The sequence below is a fragment of the Gadus macrocephalus genome, chromosome 16 (assembly GCF_031168955.1).
Source record: "Gadus macrocephalus chromosome 16, ASM3116895v1".
NCBI lineage: Eukaryota > Metazoa > Chordata > Actinopteri > Gadiformes > Gadidae > Gadus > Gadus macrocephalus.
The window spans coordinates 18278424-18291764 of NC_082397.1; the positions used below are offsets into that span (position 1 = coordinate 18278424).

At 43.6% G+C, this 13341-nt stretch overlaps 1 protein-coding gene across 3 annotated transcripts in view; it reads left to right on the forward strand.

Annotated features, from left to right (window-relative positions):
- Window positions 1–13341, forward strand: part of dync2h1 (dynein cytoplasmic 2 heavy chain 1) — a 126475-nt gene that overhangs the window by 13426 nt on the left and 99708 nt on the right. For all 3 annotated transcript variants that reach the window (XM_060075382.1, XM_060075384.1, XM_060075383.1), the window contains exons 21-35: window positions 110–225; window positions 351–478; window positions 589–738; window positions 1092–1297; window positions 1980–2135; window positions 2407–2521; window positions 2658–2828; window positions 7142–7300; window positions 7389–7457; window positions 7651–7805; window positions 7935–8067; window positions 9335–9452; window positions 9971–10083; window positions 10214–10327; window positions 10658–10808. In XM_060075382.1, coding sequence (XP_059931365.1) covers window positions 110–225; window positions 351–478; window positions 589–738; window positions 1092–1297; window positions 1980–2135; window positions 2407–2521; window positions 2658–2828; window positions 7142–7300; window positions 7389–7457; window positions 7651–7805; window positions 7935–8067; window positions 9335–9452; window positions 9971–10083; window positions 10214–10327; window positions 10658–10808 — 2054 coding nt within the window. The remainder of the gene's footprint in view (window positions 1–109; window positions 226–350; window positions 479–588; window positions 739–1091; window positions 1298–1979; window positions 2136–2406; window positions 2522–2657; window positions 2829–7141; window positions 7301–7388; window positions 7458–7650; window positions 7806–7934; window positions 8068–9334; window positions 9453–9970; window positions 10084–10213; window positions 10328–10657; window positions 10809–13341) is intronic.

Genomic DNA, 13341 nt, shown 5'->3' on the forward strand with positions numbered 1-13341 from the left:
CTTGGTTATTTTCAACACACTGTCTTATTTTCTCCGTCTCTGACTCTGTTTTTGTCTCGGCCTTTCTCTTGCTCTGTCTGTCTCTTCCTCTCTCGCTCCCCTCTTTCAGCCAGGAGAAGGTAGACTGTATCACAGTGAATTGTGAGCCAGTCAGAGCCGTCATCGATGACCTGATTCAAAGGCTATTCGATGCTCTCCTTGTCTGTCTCAGGAAGTCCATACAAGGTAGCAATTCACCATATCTTTATATACATATATATTTATCGATATATTATTTGCTCACATTGTCATCTGGTGGTCGGTCTTGATGTCCGGTCGCTGTCCCTACCCCCTACTCTGGTCACGTCCAGGCCACACACAGACCATAGAGGCCTTTGTGTCCGACGCCATGGAAGCCTTGTCCACTCGTCCCGAGAGCATTGAAGAGATCAGCGAGGCCAATGCCAGACACTGCCAGATTAAAGCCCGCGAACCAGAGGTTTAGCGCAAGACCCTTTTTGAATATTATATATAATATAATATATTTTTTTTTTAGAAAGTCCAACCAATTATTAAGTTCACCTACTGTGTGTGTGTGTGCGTGTTCAGATCCTGCCTCAGTTTCAGTATGCAGAGGAGAAGAACCGGCTGCTGCGTGCGGTAGCCGGAGCCGGCCTGGACTCCCTGTCCTCACTGAGGGCCAGGTGGGACAAGCTGGAGCTGGTCATGGAGAGCCACAAGCTCATGATCAAGGAACAGGTAATATGGCTGCTCTCTTGCCGGCCCTGTGTCTCTTTCCCAAGGTTGAAAGTGCTTTTGAAGTGGCATGGAAAACATCCCTAAACACTAAAGCTAAATAGGATACAACATAGGATACAAAATAGTGATATTTAAATAGTTCTAATTGTTTTTTATCGAACTGCGTATTGCAAAGTAACACATATCTTGTGTGTGTATGTAGGATCTCTCTCTCTCGCTCTCGCTCTCGCTCTCTCTCTCTCTCTCTCTTCCCCCCCCCCCCCCATATATGCACGTGTATAAATATGAGTGTTTGCATGACTGTGTGAAAACCTTTCCCCTCACCCACCCTCTTCACATGCCTTTCCTCTCAGGTGGAGATGATGCGCAGTAACGCGGAAGGCCGCATCCAGGCCTACCGGACTAATCTGGAGCGCTTCAGGGCGCACTGGGATCAGCTAAAGCCCAGTGATGAGGTGGTGGAGACGGGCGACCAGGCCAGCATGTTGGCCTGTCTCCAGACCATCAGGGATAAGCAGCAGGAGTTCCAGGAGCTGGAGCTTATTCGTCTGAAACTGCTGTAGGTTTTCAGTTCTCGGTCTTCTTTATTCTGTTTCATCAAAGATTGTAGTATTTTCTTTGCGTGCAATTGTGCGTATTGATATTGTGTATGGTAGCAGTGACATTCTGACAGCATCAATTGATCAAATGATCGGACAAAATAAAATCTATAATCCGGTATCTGGATGCCACAGGCCTGTACAATAATTTCTTCCGGCCCAAATGAACCGATTGGATAGGTTGGGCTATCTATGTCCCCTGCTTCCTGTGTGCCTTCTGTCCGTGCACAGAAGTCTTCCACAAGGCTAGGCAGAGCTATTTCCAATGTAAGCGAGCTAGTTCCCTGTTTTGAGGGAGCGCCTTTGGACAGAGGCTTGAAGGAAAGGGTTGGATAATTTCAAAATTGTTCTTACTCTTGCTGGTTTCTCCAAATCGCCTACACTAGCTGAACGGCTTACTTATTGAGATGGTAGGTGTATTATATAATGCTAAATCTCTTATTAGTGTTTCACACAATGTGCAGAAAGCAAAAGCAAACTGTGATATTAATGCTCTCCTGGCTTCCATCTCTACCTCCCAGGGTTATCCCTCACATACGTTTTTCAAGTCTTGCCACTGAGTTAAAAAGTCAACACAATGTGCAGAAAACAAAACCACATGGTGATTTTTGGATGGATGTTGTCCTGGCTTTCCACCTCTAGTGACGACTGTGTTCATTTTGAGCTGGAGGCCCCAGACTTCTCCTTTGCGGAGGAGACCATCCGAGACATGGAGGAGTGCAGTCGGATGTGGTCTCTGTATGAAGAGTGGCTGCAGGGCTTCACGGAGAAGGCTAAGGAGGACTGGATCACGTTCAGGTATGGCTCCTCGCTAGAGCTTCTCACCGGGGCTGTGTAGATCTGTGAAATGTGACATGGGTGCTTCTAATGTTTCTAAAGTTTAATTAAGAACAAGTGTTTCTTGAATGAGTCGTGTTTATTATTAACTTCCCCCATCGACTAAATCAATCTATCCTGTAGAAATATTGATGACTACCATCCTGCGGTCTGCAGTGTAATGACACCACATCACAACAATAGTGAAACCTGTGAATAACACGTCGTCTGTATGTCTTTTCTTGAATTCTAGGAGCAAGACTTACTTGTTTGAGGAGTTCCTCTTTGCGTGGCAGGACCGACTGAAGAAGCTGGATCAGCCCACCACCATGTCTGTCAAACTGCAGGCCGAGGTGGACAAATACAAGGTTCGCCCCGCCCGCGTTGGAAGGCTTATCGAGTCGACCAATGGCTCGCTATCTCTGTCTCTCTGTCCCAGGACCACTGGCTGGACGTGTTCCGCCTTCTTCCGAGTACACTCACACCGCTTTCCGCATTGTGTAGAACCTGGCCCCGGTGCTGAAGTACGTGCGTGGGGAACACCTGTCCCAGGACCACTGGCTGGACATGTTCCGCCTACTGGGCCTGCCCAGGGGCACCAAGCTGGAGATGCTCACCTTCAACGACCTGCTCTCAGTGGCGGAAACCATCATCGAAAAGGCCCTGGAGCTAAAGGTTCATTACACACGCACGCACAAAAACATTCACTGTTACTAGGGCTGTAACGATACACCAACTCACGATTCGGTTTGTATCACGGTTTTTAACCCACGATTCGATTCATCCCACGATTTTTTTAAATTTAAAAAGCATTTTATTGAAACAACACTTATATACAGGGTGTCCACGCATCCTTAAAAAGTCTTAAATTCATGTTTCTAATTGTAAGCCCTTGAAAAGTCTTAAATTCTTTATAAATGTCATATGCTGGTTTTAAATACTGTACCTCAAGGTCTTACATTTGTCGGGGCAGGACTATTTTATTATTTTTTTTCTCGTGGGACTTGTCAGGAAGGACATGTAGAGAGGCTTCTTTCTTGCTAGCTGCATACAGTATATAAACGATTATCTGCGTGCTTGCTAGCTAGTCTGCGACAATGGGTAGGTGCAAATTCAAGGACGGTTGGCTGGAAGACGTCCGTTTCCGAAGTTGGCTCGCGTCTGTTGCCAACCCAGAAAAGGCCAGATGCATTCTGTGCAAAACTACAATCAAGATCGGCACCATGGGCATTAAGGCTGTCGTCAGCCACATGCAGTGCCAAAAACACAAAACATTTGCCAGGAGCCACACAGAGACCCCAGCCATTTCACAGTTCTGCATCTCTGCCCCGACGCCACTGTCGCAGACAACGGTCCGCGCTGCTACTAGCACTGACCTGAGAGTACCATTTGGTGCGACACCAACACTGAAAGCAGAGGTTTTGTGGATTTTAAATACAGTGGTCAAGCACCAGTCTTACAACTCCAATGAGGGGATAGGAGATCTCTTCCGTTTGATGCTCCCTGACTCGCAAATCGCGAGCAAAATGCTTGGGTTTTAATAAAGCGGGATCCCCCCCACCTTCGTGTGTTTTAGGTCTTAAATGTCATTCAAAGTGGTATTAAAAAGGCCTTAAATTTGACTTGCTGAAACCTGCAGATACCCTATAACAATTAACTTAATATAACATTTAATAACAAATAATTTGGAACACTGAACAGATTTGAACAGAAAGAATACTATTAAAGTAGGCCTATAGCAAAATGGATAAATAAATAACCAAAGATTGCAGTTGGAGGATGCTTGCAGGTAGGCAAAAACCCTCATCTAGTTTTGTGGTTTAGGCTTACGTATTTGAAAATATTAATGTCAAATAAATAATAGTAATTTGAATAGTTTGGTAGCACTAACCAGCGTTCCCGCTAGAAAAAACGATGCCGGTCAAAGTGACCTGCATAGGTTCTATTTCATGTAGGCTACGCCGTCTAGGCTTCGCCTTAAGGGCTTGTCCCGAGCGCGTTGCACGTGAGCACTCGCACGGGACAAGCCCATAAGGCGAAGCCTAGACGGCTACGCCTACAATCATAGCTATCGTTTCGTTTTCGGTCAAATATCCTATTATCGCTTCTTATTAGGCTATGTAGCTTAAATAATGACATAATCAGGCCGTATAAAGTGCAACATGTTTAATAGCCTAACCTTCAAATAGATGGGAAAAAACATGAACGTCTGATTGTGAAAATGAGCCTCCCGACTCCCTTCCACTTCGGGATGTAGCGGTTAGGATGCAATGAAGATCTTGAGTAGGCCACAAAAATTCAGCCAGCAGCATAAGTTAGGTGAGAAACTGTGATTTATTTTCCATGCTTGAAAAAGTGAAATGGCAAAGCCAAACAAAATACTTTGATAAACAAAACCAAAAATCAACCAGAGGGTTGCTCACTGGCAAAGTCCCATTAACATGAGAATCACCGAATATGTACCAGCCTCACAGCAAGCCGTCTCTCTATGCTTCCACCAACCCCCTTGAAAGCAGAAAATACCGGGCTTAAATAAAGCCAACCAATTAACTAAATTGGTAGACACCAACTACCATGGGGGTTCACCGACCCAAGTACCATACTACATTTGTATTTTATAATGAAATCATATTCGACCACACACTTCATTACACATCTTAACAGTTCGAATGTTGATGATGAAGTTCATGATAATTAAACATGGCAAATAACGCCCCCCCCCCCCAATTACAAACAGTCATGTTCCTGCATCCCAATCAGGCAATGATTGCATTTCCAGGTGCTCGTGTTGCCCGGGGTTCAACATGTTTGGGGACCCAGGAAGTTGGTGTGGCTGTCAGTGTCTGTTTTTTGTCATGCAAAAATGTATGGGTTGACGGCAGAGAATGGGTTATGGAGCATATTGGTTTACATGCAAGTAACTGAAAGGTTTTGTTGTTTGTGATCAAAATGTCTCATGACGAGACGCGGTTGCCGGCACCATGCGTCATACACAACATTAACAGATGTGTGAATGCGTGGGTGCGTGTTGATCAGTATACGTGTTGCGGGTAGTTTCATATGTACGTGAAAAGGAGGGGCTACCCTTTTCACACTGATTCGCAATAACGAGGCATACTGTTACTAGTAGCGTCTGTGTGTGTGTGCGATAATGGCAGCGTGTGTGTGAGTGACGTCAGCGAGTGAGTGGACGAGCGAGTAGAGTGAGCGGTAGAGTGTGTCTGTCTAGTGAAGAAACGAACGAGTCCGTTTGTGTATAAGAATAAAGTACCCGCCATCCTGTCAATAATCGGTGGTTATGCTCAATTCATTACTATTAGTCATTGCAGGAGCTTTATCCACCGCAATATACTGGGAACTCAGACTTGTGAAGAAATCTAAGCAAATGGCCAAATACTGCTCTGTGTCAGCAATCATAGGCCGTTTGAATACCCTTGATATGACTTTGTGATCTAGGCAAGGCAAGGCAACTTTATTTTATATAGCACTTTTCATACACAAGGCAGACTCAAAGTGCTTCACATATAAACATTGTCATACAATAAAATAAAATAATAAATAAGTAAAAGAAAACATGCAAAGAAATTAGTAAAATAGAAAGTGTAATGTATTTAAGATCAGATCAACAGTCTCTCTGGTACCCGCGTCGGGACTCCAACCCGACCTAAAGGAATTTGGTACCCACGTCGGGACTACAAACCCGACCTAAAGGAACTTGGTAATTTCTCTAGGACTCCAACCCGGATTCCAGTAACTCTAACCACGAACCAAAGGCCTTATTCTGGGACTCCAACCCAGACATTCGTCGGGACTCTAACCCAGACAGAACTCAGGTCTTTCTCTCGGACTCCAACCCGACCTAAGGAACATGGTCCTTTCTCTGGGACTCCAACCCAGATTCTAGGACTCTTACCCAGACAGAAATTGGGTCTCAAACCCTTATCCTTTCTCTCTGGTATCAGATCATGTATCTTTCTGGTAAAAATAGAAAATAAAGGGAAAGTTAAAAAGGCATTTTAGTAAGTAAAATAGAAAATGCAATGCATTTAAGATCTGATCAACAGTCTCTCTGGAACCCACGTCAGGGCTCCAACCCGACCTAAAGGAACTTGGTACTTTCTCTGGGACTCCAACCCGGACTCTATTGTAGGACTCTAACCCAGATTCTAGGACTCTAACCCAGACACACGTCGGGACTCTAACAACGAACCAAAAGGCCTTATTCTGGGACTCCAACCCAGACAGACGTCGGGACTTTAACCCAGACAGAACTCAGGTCTTTCTCTCGGACTCCAACCCGACCTAAAGGAACTTTGTCCCTTTCTCTGGGACTCCAACCCAGATTCTAGGACTCTAACCCAGACAGAACTTGGGTCTTAAACCCTTATCCTTTCTCGCTGGTATCATTCTGGTAAAAATAGAAAAATAAAAGGAAAGTTAAAAAGGCATTTTTGTAATAAAATAGAAAATAAAGGCAAAGTTAAAAAAAAGAAGCTTTTTTATAAATTGCATTGTATTTAAGATTTATCAGAAAGCTAAAGCAAACATAAAAGTCTTCAATCTTGTTTTAAAGGTGCTCAGAGTTGGGGAAAGTCTTAAATCCTTGCATAGTAACTAAATCCTGCTTTCCCATGTTTCGTGTTTACTCAGGGGATAATTAACAGATTGGTCTCAGAAGATCTTAATGTTCTAGAAGGCTTATGTAGTGGAAGCATATCAGTTAAATATTTTGGGCCTAAACCATGTAGGGATTTATAGGTTAGCAACATGATTTTAAAATCAATTCTCTGACCTACAGGAAGCCAATGTAACGATTTAAGAATTGGTGTAATGTGTTCAATTTTTTTTTTTTTATACTGATTCACTTGTTTGTAAATACTTGCACAGTGTTTGTGTTATTGTGCAACATCATAGGCTCTTTATTAATGTTTGGATGTTGTGGTGCTGTAGCATTGGTCGTTCCAAATAAATGAATCAAATGTGTGTAGGACCTAAACAGCCGCGCGCAGGCGGAGGTGACCGTCAGGGAGGCGCTAAGGGAGCTGGACCTGTGGGGGGCCGCGGCGACCTTTAACCTCACGGAGTACACCGACAGCAGCGGACAGGCCCTCACCCTCATCAAGGACTGGAAGGACATCGTCAGCCAGGTCTGTACGCACGAGCACACAGCACCGTTGAACTTCAATACAGGACACGTTTACTGTTTATGTTCATCTTGTCTCTGCTCAAATCCAGGTGGGAGACAACCGCTGCCTGCTTCAGTCTCTGAAAGACTCCCCCTACTACCGTGGCTTTCAGGACAAGGTCAGCTACACACATCGGCAAACACTTAAAATAACTAGCCGCAGACCGAAGGGTAAAATACCCTATCCGTCTATCTCGGTGTGATAACGAAACCCACAGATGAGTCACCTGAGAACTGATTAAAGTTATGCACTTTTGCACCCTGTACATTCTGAATATCATCCCCTGTGTGTTTGTGCATGTGTGTGTCCAGGTGAGTTTGTGGGAGGTGCGTCTGGCTGACCTGGACGAGCATCTCCTCAGTCTGAACACCATCCAGCGGCGCTGGGTATACCTGGAGCCCATATTTGGGCGCGGAGCCCTCCCCAAAGAGCAGGCCCGCTTCAAGCGCGTGGACGAGGATTTTAGGTAGTGTGTGTGTGTGTGCTGTTGACTTTTTCATTAAATGTTCGTCTTTGTGTAAAGAGGGATAGTTGCGGATGGACTGTATCCCTCTGTGTTTGTGTGTGTGTGTGTGTGTGTGTGTGTGCGCGGCAGGTCCATCATGTCAGACGTTCAGAGGGACAGCAGAGTGGTGTCTTTGTGCTCCAGAGCCGGTATCAGAAACTCCCTTGTCACTATACTGGATCAGCTGCAGCGCTGCCAGAAGTCACTCAACGAGTTCTTGGAGGTACTCGCACGCGCAAACACACCACATCACACCACACACACACACACACACACACACACACACACACACACACACACACACACACACACACACACACACACACACACACACACACACACACACACACACACACACACACACACACACACACACACACACACAGAGAGAGAGAGACACACCCACACTACTTACTGTAAGCCAAGGGAACTTATTGTAAGACCGACCATGCTGGTTACATAGGGAAACGTAATTGGGATTCCCCATACTCCAAATGTGCTTTTAATATATTTACCACATAACAAATGTAACATAGCAACATAACAACATAAAATAGTAATGTAACAACATTACGTATATTGCAAACAGACCACAACAAAATAACAAAATATGTCTTTCTGTATGACCACATACAGAAAGATATTGCATACATTATACTGAATAGATTATTCAGTGTTTTTTTAGCTAGTTATTGAGGTACAAATAAAGGTGCAATATGGTCCCATATAAAAGTTCAAAAGGGCAGAATAGCAGCATGGAAATACAGTTCTACGTTCATTTTGCATATAAAGAGCATAGTACAGAATGTTCATGGAATTCATTTCAGTGAGTTTAGGAGTTGATATGTGTGTGTCTTTCAATTTGTATTCAGTTTAAGTTTTCAGGGGAAAGGATGTTGTGGTTGAGACACGCGCGCACGCGCGCGTTTGCTCGCGCAAACACCGAGATCAACTTAAGCTGACTACAAATTCAAAGGAATTAAAACTGAACTTGCTAAGACACACACACGCACATGCACATCCTGAGACACACAAGGACACATAGAGATGCACACACACACACAGGCCAACAGATACATGTGGATTAAAATGGACTTCTGTATTTGGTTAGAAAGGTATATACGTGTGTCTAAGGTTTGCTGCAGGGTGAGATATTTGTTTTAATATCGGAAATTCCTGCAGGCGAACAAAGTGAGACAAATCTCTATTTTAAGATTCTCCTTAGGGTTCAGTGGTTTTGGCTACATAGATCAATTCACAATATTACCAGAGTTGCAGTAAGTTTAAGAACTAATTTGCGTTTCTAAGTCACATGTAATATAGCCAACCATACTCTTGTTATTTTCTATTGGCATTCTTGAATGAAACTGAGGTGTGTGTGTGTGTGTGTGTGTGTGTGTGTGTGTGTGTGTGTGTGTGTGTGTGTGTGTGTGTGTGTGTGTGTGTGTGTGTGTGTGTGTGTGTGTGTGTGTGTGTGTGTGTGTTTGCAGGAAAAGCGCTCTGCCTTCCCCAGGTTCTACTTCATAGGGGATGATGATCTCCTGGAGATCCTGGGCCAGGCCACTAACCCCACCGTCATCCAGTCCCACCTCAAGAAGCTCTTCGCTGGTGAGACCACTTGTGTATATCATACACCATGGTGTTCTGTTTCTCTCCTCCACTCCTTTGGATTAAGTCCTGCGATGGGTCCCGTTTTCATTCTGCTATGTTGTAATCAAGATCAGATACGTTTCCCTTTTGGATGGAAAATATCCCGAGGAGCGATTTAGTAAATGCAACAGCCCCTTTGATTTGATTACAAACTGAGAGTCCATTAGTGGCCATCAAATATGAACTGGATTTTATTGTGATTACAATGTGAGGATCTCCTTCTCTTCTCATCTCTCTTGGAGTGTGTGTGTGTGTGTGTGTGTGTGTGTGTGTGTGTGTGTGTGTGTGTGTGTGTGTGTGTGTGTGTGTGTGTGTGTGTGTGTGTGTGTGTGTGTGTGTGTGTGTGTGTGTGTGTGTGTGTAAAATATTATTTTAATATTATTTTAAAATATTATTTGATTATTATTTTAATAAGAGTATTTTAATGTTCACAGTGATACTGTTGTAACCTTCCATGTGGGTATTCTCCTGGCCAGGCATCCACAGCGTGCAGTTCGATGGGCAGTGCCAGCACATTGTGGCCATGTGTTCCCTGGAGGGGGAGGTGGTCCCCTTGAGAAATCTTGTGCGCATCTCCAACAATGTGGAGGTAATCTTCACAATACCATGTGTTGTGTAGTGGCATGGATTGTTTGGGAAGTCAAGCATATTTTTGTTGTATTAGTGCTTATAGTATGTACTGTGTGTGTGTGTGTGTGTGTGTGTGTGTGTGTGCGAAGGTTTGGCTGAGTGAGCTGTCAGCAGAAATGAAGGAGACCCTGAAGCAGATGCTTCTTGAGTGTGTCGCAGCAGGGAGGAAGGGGGATGTCAACCCGGCGCGCTACCCCTCACAGGTAGGCCATGGTAACCCGCAGGGACCCCCACGTCTTTCGAGACCTCCTGCGTCTGGCTGAACCAGTTTGATTACAATCAAACGCCAGCAAAACTCTGTGTCATGAAAGCATCCTTGGGCAAGATTCATAACCCTACCCTGTTCATTAAGGCCATACATCTAAACATATGGCTTTGGACAAAGGACAAAATGACGGAACAGTACTAAATAGTACGAGTTGAAGTCCAAGCGTGCATAATTGATCTGTTCCCCTCCTCCTTCCTGATAAACAGCAGCTGATCATGGACGTGTCACAGACTTACTTGCCGTTTAACGGCCGTATTGTGTGCAGATCCTGGGCCTTGCCGAGCAGATCCAGTTCACCGAGGACGTGGAGCAGGCGCTGAGGGAGCAGAGCCTACAGAGACTGGAGCTGGAGCTCTCTGCCAAGCTGGAGCATTATACCAGGGTGGACACCAGCTCCCAGGACCCCAGCAGCACAGGTGCTTTCGTTGTTTGTTGTGTACGCTGTCTCAGCAGGCGTTCGGCCTTTTCCTCTTGATCTGATTCACTCTACGTTCCGCATAACGGAAGCTTTCTGTCTGCTACAAACTTCCTCAAATGTGGTGGATAGCACACCAAGGCAAACGAGAATGTAGTTGTAGAATAAAAAGATAGAAATAGAATTAGAAAGTCACACGTATCATTCAATTTGAGGTTACACAGAAAAATACTTTTGGAATATTCTCTCACAAATTGATATTTTATATGATAAGAATAAATATATTCTTCTAGCACAAACGCAAGTCAATAACCACAACTCCTTGAATGTGCCGAAAATGTCACATATGTTATTTCACTCACAAACTAGAAGCTCCTGGCGCTCTCACTGTTGCACCCCATGTTGCACCGCAAAAGTGGCTTGTGCGTGGGTTGAGCCATGGGTTGGTTCTGTTCAGAGTTGACTCACCTTTTTGCCCAAACAAAGGAACTTGTTTGTGCATGTGTCCCCTTGGCGACCAAACCAAAACCTCCAGCCAGCAAAAACGTTTAACCCCACTTGCTATTAGTTGCTCGAAGTGGGAAATCCCCAAGCAGCATGGGCTGGACCCTCCAATGATGTCACCTTTTGCTACCGCTTCATACTGTCAACGATAAATTGTTTTTGTGGCCTTCTAGAACCACAACACAAAGATAATTTTTTTCTTAATTGATCCAAATAGGTAAATATATATGTCTGTCTGTCTGTCTGTCTGTCTGTCTGTCTGTCTGTCTGTCTGTCTGTCTGTCTGTCTGTCTGTCTGTGTTTGTGTATATATATATGTGTATGTTTTTATGTATGTGTATGTTTTTATGTGTATGTTTTTATGTATGTGTATGTTTTTATGTATGTGTATATTTATAAAAACCCACATATACAAATGTAATAAACCATTTGCCAAATTAAGATCCATATTACGGTATAAGACAATCTGATGAATTTTAATAAACGCTTAGCGTAGTGAGAAAAAAAAGACAGAGTGGGGCCACTGCCTGGAGTCGCAGACAACTTTCCAAATCACAGAGTCTGGAGCGGCTGCTGTGCCAGAGTGCGACTTCCTTTGCAGGAAACTCATGCTAATTTATTTAACACATGCACACTTAATGTTCTTCGTTATACATTATAGCCTTTCGCATCAATGACATTACCCTCTTCTATTAAAAAATTACATGAAAGAACAAATTATTATGTCACACATGTAGTTTTTTTTGTTTTATAATTGTCGCAACAATGACATTCACTTAGTTCATTATTTAATTATATATAAAATGAATTACAACAAAGCACACAGTTGAGATCTCTACTCTATGTGATTGGCGATTTGTGACCACAAGTGACACAAGAACATGCAATTATTTCGTTTTCATAGGCTTCATTGTAAAGTTTTAAGAGAGAATTTATTAGCCATCACTGACAGGCCAATTATAATTATTCTATAATTCATAAGGAATGCATTGTAACAAATCGAGCCGTGTGTGTGTGTGTGTTTGTGTGATTCACTTTGATTTTCTGAGTGGGATTACAAGGAAGATCAACTGGTACATAAAACAGGCCTTAATGTATTTGGTGTGCAGTTTGCTTATCTCTCTCCTGTTCTGCCTCCGACACACACACACACACACTCTCCGAGTGAGAGGCAGGGGCTCTAACCGCGGCACGACCTGTGTTCAAATTGAAACACGAGGCATGCTTACTGAAAACCGTCAAACTCCAATGAGTCACCTCATCTGATAATCTTTTTGTGTGAAGTGAAACCAACGCACACTCCACAGTCCACACTGACCCCAACATTATTTTTAACCGACAAGCGACAAGATTGATCCGTTAACGTATTTACGGTCAACCATCGGTCAAACGGTCAACGGTCAACATCCCTAGGCCATTCGAAGTCAGATATACAAAGAAAATAAATCATGTGTAAAAACATTAAAAGGACAATCATTAAAAGCTTAACACAATCATTAAAAGCTATACGTGTGTGTGTGTGCATGCGTGTGTGTGTGTCTGTGTCCTGGAAATATCAATCATAACTATAATACACAATTATATACAAATTATATCAATCTTATATACATAATTACTAATCACATTAAAAGGAATTGTATACATTCTCCCGTTATCTTAGGAAACATCTCTTCCTCTCTCTAACTGAGAGAGGTTAAGTTCACAATTGCATTCCCTCTGGAGCCACTAAGGCCATGCAAATCGACTAACTTCATTGTTGTGTAGATTCCTTTAACTGTCTAGCAGCCTTGCTTGCAGACTTGCAGACCGGCAGACATGTCCACATCCCGCGGACGCAGACAACTTGCAAATCACAGAGTCTGGCACTCTGCTGTGCCAGAGTGCGACTTCCTTTGCAGGAAACTCATGCTATTTATTTAACACATGCACACTTAATGTTCTTCGTTATACATTATAGCCTTTCGCATCAATGACATTACCCTCTTCTATTAAAAAATTACATGAAAGAACAAATTATTATGTCACACATG